This window comes from Nelumbo nucifera, chromosome 5 (genome assembly GCF_055504915.1).
Source record: "Nelumbo nucifera cultivar China Antique chromosome 5, China Antique-T2T, whole genome shotgun sequence".
NCBI lineage: Eukaryota > Viridiplantae > Streptophyta > Magnoliopsida > Proteales > Nelumbonaceae > Nelumbo > Nelumbo nucifera.
In genome coordinates this window covers 22,645,539-22,662,503 of record NC_142653.1, presented here as the reverse complement: position 1 = coordinate 22,662,503, position 16,965 = coordinate 22,645,539, and the positions used below count along the sequence as shown (strand labels likewise).

The 16,965-nt window shown below is 35.7% G+C and overlaps 2 protein-coding genes across 3 annotated transcripts in view; one reads left to right on the top strand and one right to left on the bottom strand.

The window, feature by feature from the left end:
- Positions 1 to 7,377: 7,377 nt before the first annotated feature.
- Positions 7,378 to 9,425, top strand: LOC104595777 (fatty acid elongase 3-like). Its single transcript, XM_088887397.1, has 2 exons — positions 7,378 to 7,864; positions 8,022 to 9,425. The coding sequence occupies exon 2, from the start codon at positions 8,172 to 8,174 to the stop codon at positions 9,072 to 9,074; it is 903 nt and encodes a 300-aa protein (XP_088743523.1). The 5' UTR covers positions 7,378 to 7,864; positions 8,022 to 8,171; the 3' UTR covers positions 9,075 to 9,425.
- Positions 9,426 to 12,480: 3,055 nt separating this feature from the next.
- Positions 12,481 to 16,965, bottom strand: part of LOC104595776 (transducin family protein / WD-40 repeat family protein) — a 94,809-nt gene continuing 90,324 nt past the window's right edge. Inside the window, exon 22 of one of the 2 annotated variants that reach the window (XM_010256662.3) lies at positions 12,481 to 13,020. In XM_010256662.3, coding sequence (XP_010254964.1) covers positions 12,886 to 13,020 — 135 coding nt within the window. In that variant the 3' untranslated portion in view covers positions 12,481 to 12,885. Of the gene's footprint in view, positions 13,021 to 13,318; positions 13,382 to 16,965 lie in introns of those variants that run through there. The other variant, XM_088887829.1, reaches the window with a different exon arrangement.

The following is a 16,965-nucleotide window of genomic DNA, read 5'->3' as shown; positions in this document are numbered from 1 at the left end:
CATGTATATGGGGCCCACCTCAAAAAATGTATGTGGGCTCTACATACATGTCCACCAATGGTGTGAGGCCCACCTTAGAAAATGTACATGGACCCTACATACATGTTCACCAATAGTGTGGGGTCTACCTTAAAAATTGTATGTGGGCCCCACATATATGTCCACCAATGATATGCGAGACCCACCATGTGGATTTTACTTGTTAAATGAAAGATTTATTGGCCCACACGCAAAACATTTATATATATATACACACATTTTCATCATATTACCAAACGTTTTTCTAACTTTTATGATCTTTCCTGAGATCTATGATAAATATTTCAACCAAATGATTTTTGAACTTCCCAAACAGGCACTTTCGATTAAATTGTCTTTTACAAGAATAAAAAGCAAAAAAATCTGAAATGCAAGACCACACCACATATGGACAGAATCACAGAATCAAGGATGAGACCATGCTGGTGCTGATCCATGAGCTGCGCAATTAAGCGAGGAAGAAGGATATGAAGTAAACTTTGAAGCCTCCACAGTGGAATCAAGTGTTTTTCACCAACAAAAATCAAACAATTGATTGAACATTGCTTTTTAGCATCACTTGAGAGAAATCAAAAACGCATAGGGGAAAGTAAAAGTAAGACCCTCCTCAAAATTAACAGCTAGCTGCTAGCCTAAGCAAAATTAATACCCTTTCATTTATTCGCAGCTATGAGCCTAAGAAGAAGCATCTTTTCTTTTCATTTATTTATAACGGCCACGGGTACGAAAGAGAGCTGAACTCAATGTCTGTAATATTCCTTCTGCAGCCGAAAAAACCGTACTGCCTAATGTAATAATAGATGTAAGCTTTTGCTATTAATACTACTGTCAATTTAGGGACGGTCAGGATGAACAATAAAAACCTCATTTGTTGGGAATTGGGATCGTTCCTCTATTTAATATTTGAGAATGAATTCATACTCAATACCAATGGATTCATACCGAAGAGATGTAGTTGGTGGCCCAGGAGGCCAATGGATTCTACCCCTGCCCCAATCATACAAGTGTCAGCTGATTAGCTTTTTTCACATGGCAAAACAGATCGATCATTTTTCTCTACAGTTTTTTCATTTTTGTTTTTATGTATTTTAAGGTTTTAAATTTAATTGACATTGTTCTGGCCGGTGAGAGTAAACCTTACTGATAGGGGTGCTCTTTTTTTTTAACCAAACCGGTAGTATCGGTTTTTGGAAAACTGATAATTGGAATCGAACTGAAATTTGTTAGTTAATTATCGGTTTGATTTGTTGATTTTTTGGTTTTTTAGCTTTTATAATATATATAATAAAAAATATATATAAAATATTATATTTTAAATAATAAATAATATATAGAAAAACATATATACCAGTCGGTTCAATTAACCGCCAGTTTTTTATATTGGTTAACCAAAATTGAACCAATCAATTCGATTAACTCTCACCCCTACTTAGTGCATGGTAGTCGGTGGTCCGTATATGAGAATCTAAACGCATTGTCAAGCTATAATATTCCCAATTTTATGGGCTTCATGGATTCATCAAACCATTATCTCTCTTGTCGACAACTATATCAATCACGTAAAGTCTAAATATAACTAGCCAAAGTCCACCTACAAAATTTCATGTTCATGGTTCATATGTGTTACATAAATTGTTTATATTTATACTATTATTAAAAGTGTGAATGTGAATGTAGAATGTCTATTTGATTAAAATACTTCAATTTTTAATTTGGTGACTCTCTAATTGTGAGACCAAAAATATAATTTGAATAATCACTTTATGCTCATTTAATTCACTCTCATTAAATCTTATATTTAAGGTATTAACTCCCATTATTATTCATTGAATCCTACTCTAGAATATATATTTGAATTTGGTAAGCACAAAATATAATTTAAACTATTACATTTCACCTCATTCAATTTCCTCTTATTGAATCTTAAATTTATGGTATTAACTCACATTCTCTTATTGAATCTTATGTTTAAGTTACTTTTTCACTAATAAATTCTATCAATTAAATGTCGAATGTCGGCTGCTGGTAAATTTCCAAAAATATATATATTAAATTATTATTTTTTAAATATATTAAATAATTTATTTTCTTTTTAAATATATTATTTACAAAATTATACTAATTTATCTTTTATTTTTTAATATATGTTAATTAATAATTTCATTTTCTAAAATTTTTCAATATTATACTAATTTATATTAATAACATAAATAATTTGTGTAATTATTGGTTCAAATTACCATTTTCCTTTACCAACATTAATTTATCTTTAATAATTTAAAATGAAAATCACAATTTTTAAATAATTTTCCAAAATCTATATAATGTAATAAAATTTTCAAAATATTCCAATAATTTTTAATAATTATTTACTACACTTAAAATTTTTTTTCCAAAAATACATTAATATATTTTTTTATTTTCTTCTCCAAAATTATGATTTTGTTTGCCAAATTGCAAACTCCACCAACTCTTTCCTGGAGCTATAATTGTTGACTTTATTTTTCAAATTTATAATTTTTAACTAATATTAAATGACATTTATAAAGAATTTATTGGTTAAAAATTTTGTGTATTCATTGATTTCTAGTAATTTTTTCTGGAAAATAACACAATTTAATTATTAATGTAATAAAATTAATTTTAAAAAATTGTAACTAATGTAAAATATTTATTATAATGATTACTCTATTTAATTACTACACCAAAATTCTAATAATTTTCATTTATCTCGATTCTCGTAAAAGAGTCACTTAATCGGAGGTAATGGCCCGATGGCCCTCATAGTTAGTCATTGATGAGGCCTTTTGTCTGGAATCTGCTGCTGGAAAATAATAAAAGGTAGAGTAGGATGGAGATAAAAAGTAATTTAAAATAGCTGCTGCGTAGAATAGCATTATTAGCAGTCGAGTTACCTTTTGTGTAGTGATTGTCTGATTGGAAAAAAAAAAAAATTACATTTATTTGATTTATTTCGTTTTCAGTAGCAATCGCCATTCATCACTGTCATACACATACACACAACCAATAACATTATTGAATCTACACCACTATAGACGTGTCAAGATCTCATAAAACAGCAGCTCTTCAAGGTTCCTTGCTTGATTGATTGCAAACTTTCTGCTTCAATGATCCATAAATCCACCGCTTCGATAACCATATTCCAAATGGGTCGGGCTGTCATAAGGGAGATGGGTTTTACCCACCCAGACCCAGCACTTAAAATTTCGGGTAGGATATGGATGGGTATTTTATGAAAGGGAGAGGATCGTTTCGTATTGGGACAGGAAATATTACAAGTTTACAACTTGACCCAAGAAAAAAAAAAGCTCTTGACTTCTTGTGGTGGGCTGAGGCCTGGAGGTCAATAATTATAAAAGATGAGGCCATCATCATCATCCTTAGAAAGACTTGGCATTGAACATTGAACATAGACAAAAAGAAAGAGAGAGACTGAGAGAGAGTTGAAAAGAAAAGAAACCAAAAAAGCAAACCGGAATATTCTCTGGGTTGCGCCCATAAATAGTAGGAAAATTCAGTTTTGGATCATCCTATCTGGTTAATTGCATTTAATTCATATCCGATATTGAGATAATGTAACAAATTCAGCAAAGTCCCAAAGTCAAACTTATTTTCTTTATTTATCTGAACGTTCCATTTTGTTTCAGCAGCTCGATCTGATAAGATCATTAGAAACTACTTTTTTTGGGAAATTGTTTAAAATTTATTATAAGTTTTTAGCATCTCTCTTAAATTCACAATTTTTCAAAATGTCTAAAATTCACCATGTCGGTAAGTTTTTATTTTCCAAAACTTACCTTCCATTAATGCATCATTAATGCTTCTTAAGAGGTGTTCATGTCAGCATAAATAACAATTTTCATAACTAAATTATCCTTGAATAGCGAGTCAGAGGAAAAGGGTCTTTTCAGTTTTCATTTTTTTTTGCGTTTTTAGTGTTTTGTTATAGTTTTCAATGTATTTTACATTTTTCTATTTTCTACAATGTATAAATTTTCCTTTATATTTTATTATTTATTTGCAATTTCTGTGTTTTTCTATAATTCTTGGCGTTTTTTCTACAATTTTTATTTAAGAGAAAAGTTATGGTGAGTTTAACCAATATGTCTTGTTTCTAGACAAAAAAGAAAGCCATAATAGTTTAATTCGTTCCGGATATGGAGGAAGGATAACAAATTGAAAGAGCAAGAAATTAAAGAAAAGATGGCTAATGACATCATACCTATTGTTGGTGAATATAGAAAAATGGAAACTTTGGTCTCTCTCACAAGTCACAATGTTCTAGAAAAGAGTTTAGACTCTTTGTAACAAGCATGTAATTATGGCAAAAGGGCGTGCTTAACAAGGCACTCTCCTCCTCCTCCTCCCATTAGAGTCAATTTTAGTTTTGAATGTAAAGTCTTGGCTACAGGCATGGATTTGTGTTTAATCTGGGGACCTTTTTTTTTTTTCTTACCCACCTGACACCTGTATAGGGGTTAATAAAGGCCTTAAGAAGGGGTGTTTTCACAATAACCCAAATTTGTTATATTGGTTTTTTATTAAATATTAATTTAACTTACAAGGTGACGCTAGCTATACATTCTAGACCATGGTTTGTTCAAATAATAAATAGTTTTAAGGATTAATCAAATATTGTCTCTCTCAACGGAAAACCTTAATAATAGACTTTGGGTTTTATGATATAAACAACGAGAAAATTTATAACGCCATATGCTGTCAAATGAGTTTTGCCCAATTAAAATCCATGAATTTTGATAGATACCACCTAGCTAATTCCACGCTTATAATATTGGTTAATTCGTTAAGAGTTTTTTTAGATATCTTTGTCTTTTCGAATTTCATTCTGATGTAATATAATAGTTGAACCCACAAACAAAACAGTAAATAAATTGACCTGACCTCCAAACAAATTATGACTAGAAAATCAAGATAAGCACATTTGACCTGCAGAGAAATTAAGATCTAGTCGTTTAGATACAGATATCTGGGCAGGAGGGAAGAGAAGACGGAAATATTTCATTTTTGGTCGGTCAGATACACATATCGGAATGATTTCGTGCATGAAATTAGGCAGAACATACACAAACAAACTACCACCTTGCTTACTCCTTTCAAGGTTAAGAAATAAGGAATATCCCTATCGACCGTCAGCATGATACTATAGTCAGTATCAACTGTTGTTCTTTTTCTTTTGTGCTTCCAATTATGGTTTTGAGCAAGGTTTTTAAAATTGAATCTGTTAGGGTTCTGATTTTCGGGTTGAATAGTTTATTCGTTCGAGCTGAATGGATGGCCCGTTCTGATAAAAACTAAAAAAATAAAAAATAAAAATGATCAAAACCGTTGAATGGTTCGAACACCCAGGTCAGCAGTTTGCTGACCAAACCAATATTTTTTGGCAAAATTCTGATTTTGGGGAAAAACGAAATCGGTCACTTGACTGATTCCCGATTTTTTCGGTCTGATCCAGTTTTGAAAACCATGGTTTTGAGATTTTAGGTTCAGTTTGAAAAGAATATGAATATAAATACATATAAAATAATACAAAATACAAGATTTTGCATTCTACATATTTATATTTATACTCTTTTCAAACTGAGCCTTACTTACAGTTCTAGTTTGAAACTTGGAGTATATTAACTATGAACTTCCTCCATTATTTATCTATACCAGATATTTGCTTTGATTTCCTTGTAAGTGCAAAAATTAAATCCAAATACGTGATATCATATATGGTCAATGTTTATTTATACATGTGCATGTGCATGGCACTTGTTCTTACATATATTAATATTTATAAATCCTTTTTGGTGTATGTTTTATTTTATTTCCCGATCTTTTATTTTATATATATATATATATATATATTTATTAGGAAAAAATTATGATGCTAGAAATATATAATATGGAAAAGACTTTGAACAATCAAAATTCACAATGAAATTTGATGAAAATCCACTTAATTGACCAGTTTATAATTCTTGATTGGTTATCATATCTTTCGGCATTATAGTCAAACCCATATTAACCATTAAGGATATGCATGTAAAAAAAAAAGATGAAATCGGCATTATAGTAAATTACAAAAGAAAATTGTGGATACAAGCAAGCAGATGTGTGGTATATTGGTATGCTTGTGTAATTTTAGATTAGATTCTAGAAGAAAAAGAAGAGAAAAAAAGGGAAGATAAACCGACCGAATGAATGAGAGACACTAAGGCAGGAACGTGATCACGGTCAAACGAGAGAGAAAAGATTCATAAAGGGAGAAAATTAAGACTCCAACAATAACTCTATCCACGCCTATTCATAAAATTCTACCTCCGTGCATTTGGGAATATATCTCGTATAAAAAAAAAATGTGATATTTCCCATATGTGGGTAGAATTGTCATGTGTAGGAAATCTGGATTCAAAAATTAACTTACCAAAAACACACAAGAAGTCTAGATTTCTTATTCCCAATGTATGTACGTAGCGTTTTGTGGGTTTGCATAAATAGAATTCAGAATTGTTGTGTTGTGGGTAAGAAGAGATGTAGAGTCCACCACGGAAAACACCCAAGTCTTAATGCATCAAAACGAAAACGGAAGGAGACGTGTTGAGTACAAGGACCGTTCTGTTCGTAATTTCGTATAGACCTAAAATACTTTCCCATCTTCATCACATATTTCAAGTATGGGGAAACTCCCTTTATCCAATCCAATGGTCCCTACGACTCCAGATGAATGAGATTGGTTGTTTTTAATTTCATATCAATTATTATTTGCGATTCAAAATAACTGAAATCCATTCCTGATGTCCAAATAAAATCAGAGCATAAGAAGGTACCAACTACCTTATCCATTCCTGACCTTCACACTCCTCCGTGGGGGGTAATTGAATTTTTTTATAAAAGAAGAAAGAAAAAAGTTTTAAAACATCATCTATCACCTATGTGAATGTTGATTTTAGCCAAATAAGTTAACAATTAAAATCTAGTAACGAGAAACTATTATCAAGGATGGGGGTGGGGGGTAATTCTTCTTCATAACAACAGTCAGATGGCTGCTGATTAGAACTGATTTTGGGTTTTTATAAACCAAACCACACATACTACACCACTCCCACCGACATTAATTTGAAAGAAAAAAGAAGAGGATGTGCCCAACCAGACCCCCCACCCCACCACCTTCACAAATCACAAATCATTTCACAATGAGAAACGATTTTTCTCACCTCACGGAGTCACGGCACGTGCAATGAGAAGAAATACAAATAAAATCATATCACGGGTGGTGGGCACACCCTTTTGTCTATGTGCTATTGTGCACGAATCACAAGGTCTTTAAACTTTAAGAAGTTGGTCTTTCGTTGACCGTTGTGCCAGTCATAACTCACCACGTGGCAAATGTGTAGAGATGACAAACAGGAAACCAATATGACCAACAACATTACACTACACGTCTACAGTCTACAGTCTACAGTCTACACCCACCAAGGCAATTACTAAATACCAATAATGTGTGTATTAAGTATATATAAAAGGAGCGACCCTCACCCTCACCCTCCCCCAATTTAAGAATAAAACAGAAATAGAAAAAAGGTGGACGGCTGGACGCTTCGCTGCTTCTCGATCGAATTCTCATTTCTCAGAGCATGCCCTTTCTTCGCACCCTGCGTTCGTTCGCAGTTCGCTCCCCACTGTCCCGCTTTTGTTTCCCACAGCCACAGGCCACAGCAGCTTAGAGCTAGAAGAAGACTACGCGTAACCTAACAACGATTCTTCGTTTCTCGGGCTCGGGGCTTCGACCGTCGTGCACGTGCACGTGCGCGCTCTCTCTCTCTCTCTCATTTTGAGTGGAGGAGGAGGGTTTCGGTTTTCTGGATTTGGAGTCTGGAACGCTCCCTGCCTCCCTTTCTCCTTCTTCTCCGTGATAACAAAACCCATCTCCACCAAATTCTGTTTTTTGCTTCCAGAGGCGGAGGAGCACAAATTAAAAGAATAAAAGACTAGCAAGGAAGAAAGCTGGATGCTTCGACGCACAAGGGAGGATTCTTCCTGTAACTAGGATTAATCTTTCCCTCCTCTTCTACACATTTCGACACCGCCGGAGAAATCGATCGAGGATGGGAACCCTCATTTATTTGCTATCGGAGCATCCTGCCATCGTCAGTTTCAGGTGGAGTCACGCCCATTCCTGGGGCTCCACCTGGTCTTTTCTATTCACCTCCATAGCCGCCTACATCACCCTATCGGTCTTCCTCCACTTCGTATTGCTTCTCTTCCGCCGCCGACGCCCGGTTCCCCTTGGACCCATCCCTGCCATCCACAGTCTCTCCATGGTTTTAATATCCGTCGTCATCTTCTTCGGGATCCTCTTCTCCGCAGCCGCCGAGATCCGAGACACCCGGTGGTTTTGGCGGCGCTCCAAGACCCCTTTCCAGTGGCTCCTATGCTTCCCCCTGGGAACCAGACCCAGCGGCCGAGTCTTCTTCTGGTCTTACGTATTCTACCTCTCTCGCTTCCTCCACTTGCTCCGAACCTTCTTCACAATCCTCCGCCGTCGGAAACTGACATTCTTTCAGCTATTCAACCAGTCAATTATGATATGCATGTCGTTCCTATGGCTCGAATTCTCACAATCGTTCCAGGTGATAGGCATCCTATTGACGACTCTGATCTACTCGGTCGTCTATGGGTACCGATTCTGGACGGCAATTGGGTTGCCGAGCGCTTGCTTCCCATTCGTCATCAACTGCCAGATTGTGTTGCTGAGTTGCAACCTGGTGTGCCACATAGGGGTGCTCTTGCTGCATTTCATGAAAGGAGGCTGCAACGGAATTGGAGCTTGGGTGTTCAATTCCGTCCTCAACGGTGCCATCCTTCTCTTCTTCTTGAACTTCTATGTGAGGGTGCACCTCCGAAAGAGAAAGACTGTGGCTGTTCGGGATGAAAACTCAACATTTCATTCATGCTCTGCCTTGGAGACGAGGAAAGATATGGAGCAAATTAAAGACAAGGATCTTTAGTCAAAAAGTTCTGGCGACTCACTTCGTCGGGGGTCTTTAATCTGTAAATTTTCTTTCTTTCTTCCTTTTTTTCCCCTTTTGCTCTTTTGCAATCTTTTGTTTCTTTTTTCTTTTTTCAGTGTGTTGTAAAATGTAAACTTGAAATGTCTAGCTGAGCCCAAAAAAAAAAAAAAACAAAATAAACTGATAAATTTAGTTCGTGGGGGTGGGGGGGGGGGGGGGGGGGGGGGGGGGGGGGACCGGGGGATGTTCAAGAATCATAAACACCCCTGCAATCTGTCAGTTTTGTTTCTTTTTTCTTTGTTTTTCTGTATAGAGGAATATGAATATAAATTTATGGTATTATTTGAATGCTGTTTTGGAGAAAATAAATCTTCATAAATGGTTATAATGCAGTCATCGTTAAATTCTTCCCCTTCTGCAATATTCTATGTTTTTCATTTTTGGCGACTGCTTCGGCTTGTTTAGGGCAGAGAAAAAGGAAAGCTTCGGACTTCTCGTTTTCAGACTCCCATCAATCTAGCGCTGGCCGCTGGGTCTCGTCAAACATACGTCGGGGCCTTGTGGGAGGGGAGGGGACATTTAATGGTTAATTAGGGTTTAAGCAACGCCGGGAATTTTGCTTGCTTGGATGGCAGTTTTATCGTTCGGAATAAGGTCTAGTGTAGGAGTGACTTGCCAGCTGTCTAAAATATAACACGTGGCTGTCCAAAGCACGATCCGTATGTTTGCCACGTCACTCTTTAACTAACAGTCCAGTCCAGTCCAGTCCAGTAAGGAGTCCCCCCCCCCCCCTCGTGAATTGTGTTGGGGGAGTACAGCAGTGCCCTTGTCTTTTTTTTTTTTTTTTCGGAGGTCTTGAAATTTCAACAACTATCATATTATTCTTTATTCAGGGTCAATTATTGTTTGTCAAGACTCAAGATTGGAGGGTGTGCGTTGGCTGCCGGAGTCACACTCTTTGAAAAACGGAAAGAAAAGAAGAAAACAAGTGGGGTTGCCCCAGCGCCCCGGCCAACATTGTGCGATCGGGTACCCAAAAGGCCAAAACATATGATCGTTAGGACAAGAGGAGTAACGTAACGATCAAACCTCAAAAGAAAACAAGTGTAGGTAATAATAATAATAATAATAAAATAATAAAAGACCCATTGATAGAATTACCAGTCAACCTTCAAAGATCCCCAGCTTAAAACTCATTTCTGGTCGGGAATGGGACTATGGTAGTAAGTCTACTTTGGTTCTCCTCTGCAAGAGGCCACATACCAACACAAAGAATCCAAGATGTTTGCTTAATTACTAAAATGCCCTCCCATGAAGAGCACAACAGATGATGCCTAGTGTAGATTGATGTGTGATGTCAGATCTGGCCTGTCCTAGTGTCCCCATATTAAGGGTTTTTTTTTTTCCAATTTTCAGGCATCGTCTTATCATGAATTTTCACTTGTCTGCAACAGACAAGGTGCATTCCGTGTGCATCTTTCATCCGCCCCATCAAGTGGAGGGCCCAGATTCATGAAACCAACCACCTAACGATCCGGAAAGCATGTATCAAGAAACAAAAAAAATGCACAATCACTTGAGAAGACTTTACTTACACCATCGATAATCTTAGGCTCACTTTGGAAAAAGTACAACTGTACAAACTGAAAAACCTTAAATTTTGTATTATATTGTATGTATTTGTATTTTACATATTTATATTTATATTCTTTTCAAACTAAGCTTTAGACTCAGTTTGGAAGGAGTACAAATACAAATATATAGAATGCAAAATAATGTATTTTATATATATTTATACTGTACATATTTGTATTTATACTCCTTCCAAACTATGCCTTAGGTGTAAATATTCTCTTGGACTATGGTAGTATGGCATACAACGTGCTAGCACAGGACACAATGCAAACAGGGAGACGGCTGGTCTGTTTTATTAGGTAACTGCAGCCTGAGACTACAACATAATTTTTTACCATCTTCCAGCTCCAGGTTTGGAAGCTAAACAACGAACTTCACGCAGAGATGGAGCCCATACTGGTTTTACCAGTTGGGCGCATTACTTGGTGAATCCTTGGGATAGGATTTCATGAAATTCAGAATGAGATACATATACCGATGATGGAAAAGCTTCCGTTGTTGTTAGGCCAAGGCTCAGACCTAGCAACCTATACTTGTCCGTCTTTGGGCGGAGGGGCATACACACCCACTCGTAGTGGGGATTTGAGCCGAGCGGAGCCGATAGTTCGAGGCTCAAGTTCGATTTTGAAAAAAATGTTTTATAAAAATAAAAAATTAATTATATATATATATATTCGAATCGGTTTGCAAACCTCACAAGCCGAGCTCTAATAGGCTATTTCATAATTGAGCCAATAAATTGGGCTCGAACTTGGCTCGAAACTCGGTTGAAACTAAACTGAACCGAATTCGAGCAGCTCATGAAAAGCTCGGCTTGTTGCCACCTCTACCCACTGGTCAATACAACTTACATATTTTTAATATAATGTTATATGTTTATACCAGTAAAATATGCAAGGAAATAATTTAATTTGATATATGCAGTGGGTGTACATGTTTTTTTTTTGGTTACTAAGGTTTATATATTATTTCAGATTTACCATTAAGGCTGAGAGTTTGGAAGGAGTACAAATACACATTTATAGAGTGCAAAACTTTGTATTTTGTATTATTTTGTATGTATTTGTACAGTACATATTTGTATTTGTACTCCTTCCATACTCAGTCTAAGGTGCATAATATATTATTTATTTTTGGTGACTTAAGCATATTAATATATAATAGTTCTATGTTTTTAACGCACAAGCATAAATTACAATTAGTTCATGTCCAGTATATCAATTACAATTTATTACTTTCACACATGCAATTAAAGCATGTGTTTTTTTATGCCTTTACCCAGCTGAGCTGTATAATGTCTTTATTAATGTAGATTTCCCTATTACATCCATGTTGTCTGTATTTCATTGTTTCCTAGTGTTCTCCATAGTATATGTGTCCTAGACTCTTAATATTGCCTCTCCAAAATTCCTTGCAAGACTGATACTTTGAACGGTGTCTAAGGCCCCTCACTGAAACAAAACCCTATTACTAATAACAGTAAAAAAAAGGAAAAAAAAAAGAAAAAAACCTAGAGAGGTTCATTTATCTCTTCAAGTGATCCAAGCATGCTTTATCTCTTCATCATCCACTGTTATTGAAAAAACTTGCCTTCCTATTTTGTCTTTTTTCTTTCTTCTCTTGTCAGATCAGATAAATCAAGAAAGCCTCCTAGATTTCCTTTTCCCATTTTCTTAGCAACATTTAATGTTCAAACAGTGTGATGAATGAAACAAAGTAACTAACACGAAAAGGCGAAGGCACAAGAAAAAGAAACCATGGAAATTCATGTTGTGAAGTCGAAAAGCACTGATCTTAATGAGATAATGTCTTATTACCAACAAACCACTGGCGGAACTATAAATTGACACTTCACTAGAAGAAAAAATTTTCCCATCCGCCATTTGTTGGAAACAATGTTTAGAAATTCATCTTTGGTCAAGTCAAACACAAGTAGATAACATGCCATCCATACTCAAGCATAGTAATTGCAATGATGTTTATGGTGTATCATCGTATCAATCCCCTGCTGTTCATCTCTGTTCTCTCAGAGACCATTTCTTCACATCTGAACCCTGTGACCATGGAGAAAATTGGATTGAAGAATTAAATTGGGGGGGGGGGGTCATAACTCAAATATTAGCCATCTTCCCCACTGAATTCTAAGATGACAGTTTGCCTGGTGAGAAGAGGTTTAGCTCTGTTTTATTAGGAGTTCAATATCAGCTCCAATTTCAGCAACTTTGGCTTCCTTTGAGACCTTTGCTGCTTTGGCGATGCTCTGAACATCAAAATCCATGGCTATTCTTTTCACAAGACCCTCAAGCATCTGTTGTTTGAGAATTAAATCAAGGACATCAACAAAAAACAGAAAAAGTAACAGACTGAATATATAGGCTAGAACTCCTAACAAGGTAGAGCTAGCTGGGCAAAATGAACGAAGACTTGGTACTAATACCACCATGAGTGGCAGCAATGAAACTTGATCAACCATTCTCTTGATTTAAATGGGCTGAATGTCATATGGCGTATACTAACCAAACTGACAATCAAAACATATCAAATTGGGTATTTACTAACCCTGGCCAAACATAGATTGACCAAGCATGCCCCAAATGATCCATTACAACCCTATAAGCAATTCAAATCTTCCAATGGTGCAACTTGTCGGAGCCTATTCCTCCATTTAACTGTCAATTAAGTTTCTACTTAATGTTCATAAAAGAGTAAGAAGAAACAGATAAGCACCACAACTAAGAGGAATGTGAAGATGATATATAACATGTCTTGTAACAACTATCAAGTTTACAATTTTAGATGGTAATAACAAAGAAAATGTTCATAAAAGAGTAAACAGAAACAGAAAAGCACCACAACTAAGAGGAGAATGTGAAGATGATACATAGCATGTCTTGTAACAACTATCAAGTTTACAATTTTAAATGGCAATAAACAAAGAAAATAAGACAAAAATTGTACAAGTAATTAGTATTCCCAAATATGACTTGAAACAGGAAATAGTATGTTGATATCCAAGACCCAAATCATAGTCACCCAACCCCTCTCAAAGATGAGTGGTCAAGGCTCAATGCAGAAAGTTTCATATAGATTTCAGGAAGTCTTATTTGAATGTGGCTTTTTAAAATATAAACATGGAGCTCACCATCTCTCCACCACATTCCAGCAAGACTTCTAGAAAACCATAGTTCAACCTTCTGTACCAAGGCCTTTATTACCAATCAAATGACTTTATTACCACAGGACCATGCTCCAATTCTCATTTAACAAAACTGCTTTCTTAGCATATGTTACATCAAAAGATATCCTATTTGTGTAATTCAAGATGGGTGACCAATAGAAGAAAAACTAAAAAGAAGATTCAAGGTAGGAAAGTCCAAAATTCTACAAACAGGACACGAAACTCATCTAGGGGTGAGCATAATTTGGTTAAAACTGAAAAACCGAACCGAAATTTCGGTTTCAGTTCAATTGGCTCAGTTTAATCAGTTTCAGCTGTGAAAATCGGTTTAAGTATTTTTCGGTTTTCGGTTTCGGTTGTCATGGTTCACAAATCAGTTAATTGAAAAAACCGGTTTATTTTTTAAAGCTATATAACTTTTTTAATATTATTGGTAGTTTCTACATTTTAGTTTGATACCTCGATGCATGGGACCATAGTTTTCAAGGCACCAAGGCGAGGCTAGGCGATAAGGGGCGCCTTGTCGCCTAGGCGATGGATTTTTTTAAGTAAAACCATATATCCTAGGGTAGTTCCCCAGGTTCCATAACCATTTTTCCTTAATAAATATTCATAATTTTCATAAGAAAAGTATAAATTTCATGTTTAAGTCTAGAAAATCAACATTTTATGAGAAGAACAAGAACAAAGGAAAGAAAATTGGGGCTGAACCCCTACTTTTGTTATAGGAAAGAAGAAAAGAAAAGGTGGAAGAAGACGATGTGGAAGAAGAAAATGTGTTGATTAGACAAAATTTTAAGTTCTTCCCTTGCTTATTGGTTCAGGTTTTGAAATTTTTGAGGGTTCAATCAAGGATCAAAATTTCAATACGATACGCCCCGTATCGGGTGTATTGTATTGTATCTTTGGGGTCCCAATACCTGTTTATAGGTGTTTTTGGGGACTCATTTTTTTAAATAATATATATATATATATATATATATATTTAAAAATGAAATTGAAAACCAAAGAAATAAAAAAAATAGAGGGAGTATCGTTATAAGTACCGATACACCTCTGCCAATACACAGGTGTATCGATACTTTGAACCATGGGTTCAATACAACAGTTGTCTGCATTGATTAAACCCTAACAAAATAAGAAAATAATAAAAAGAAACTAGTATATAAACACATAAAATGAATATTCTAGTTTAATAATGTCTATTTTATAATTATAATGTCAAAAAATTAAAAATATAAAAGTATTTTATAACCCAGTGCACAAAACTGCTTGGCGACTGGGCGAGGCGAGCCCCCAAGGGCGCCTTGTCACCTAGGCATCGCCTTGACAACTATGCATGGGACACGAAATAATTATGGTCCTGTCCTGTCTCTTGTAGTTTGGTTGCATGTAATTAAATACTTGGTGGAAAGTGGAACTGTAGAGCTGAAAAGGAAACTTAAACGTCAAGACTCAAGAAGTTTAACTAAAGAGGGAAAACTAAAAAAAGTAAAAAAAAAAAACCTTTTCAGTCCTCCCTTAGTGAGCACGTCCACCTGTCTAGCCTCAGATCTATTCGTCTTCTTCTCATCAACGTCTTTTTCCAACTCCAAGTCTCCAATACTGTTGCCTATTGTAAACTGTAGACTTGTAGAGTGCAGAGAAAGCCAGAGAGTCAGAGAGTCAGAGACTGGGATTGCGTTCTTCCCAACCAATGTCTCTTCTCATGATCTCACTCTCACCTTTCAAACCTAGAAGTTCAAACTCAGAAGAGTGAGAGACCAGCAGCAATGCAGTGACTGCAACAAGATGCCAGAGATTGCAAGGTTGCAACCTGCAACCTTCTTCTTCTTCTTCTTCTTCTTCTTCTTCTTCTTCTGGTTGGGTGTGAAATTCTATTTCGGTTTTTAACCAAAATAACCGAATACAAATTTGGTTCGGTTTGATCAGTTTTAACAAAGTTCAGTTTCGGTTCGGTTTACACATGATAAATCGGTTATTAAAATTTCGGTTTTTTCGATTCAGCTTTAAACCGAACAAACCGAATGCTCACCCCTAAACTCATCGATGTTTTATCAGCTTGAGATCAGTAGGGGGGAAATTGAGTTTACAAATGATAGATCTTCTTCTCCATCAAATAGTGGGGAGTGTCCTTTGAAGGGGAATAGTTGGTTTCAAAAATCCAGTTAACTTATCAATCTATGATTTTCAAGCAGCAACTACAAGTCACCATATATTCAAATACAACCATCAGATTACTATAATATTATCCATAATATGGTTGTATAGTCTAGGGTGTTCAATTTTTAATTTTTATTGATAACAAAAGAAATCTTTATTAAAGATCAATAAAAAGAGGGAGAAAATATAAGAATGGCACTCTGGGGTTTCCTTTAATTAATTGGAAGGGGGGGGGGGGGCAGGGACCATATCAAGATGATAAATAAATCACCATAGGTTCTTCATCTTTTCAAGATCTTTTCATTTCCAAGTAATCAATAAACATGAGTTCATGCCTAGGCAATTTTCATCTATGAAGTTCATAATGAGATTCCTTTCCTCTGCATCAATTCCTCATCACCCCCTCAATTCCCTAGTATGTTTTAGGGTTGCAGATGTTGTTGTCCAAGAGGAATTCTTCTCAAGGAGTTTCTGAAAAGAGCCCAGGTGGGACTGGAGCTTCATGATCTACTGCATTCAAATACAAGGGGAGTTCTGAGACAAGCCTGGGCTGCTTCCAAAACATCTCAACCCCAGCCAAAGCTGACTTAGAGGACCAATCTCAATGCTATGGAGACCCAAACCATGTGATTTTAATGTATCGTGATGATTAAAGTGGGCAAAAGATGGCTTTCATCAACCAAGGCTACCAAGGATTATATTCTAATAAAAATGGAATAAATAAGAAATCCCAATATGTGCTGCTTTCCTTTTTTTTGGTCTTTATTCCATTTGAGATTCATCATTGGATCTAAAAAGCTGTTTCCAAATGTTCTTGTTGGTCTTTAGAAATTGAGTAGTTCATTCTACATTCTAGTATAAGTAGGAAATGATTAGGAGGGAGAGATCCAAGTAAGCATTTATACTGTTTGT

What these genes read in the sequence shown, in the direction of transcription:
- LOC104595777 (XM_088887397.1), top strand. Translation starts at nt 8,172, where the DNA reads ATGGGAACCCTCATTTATTTGCTATCGGAGCATCCTGCCATCGTCAGT.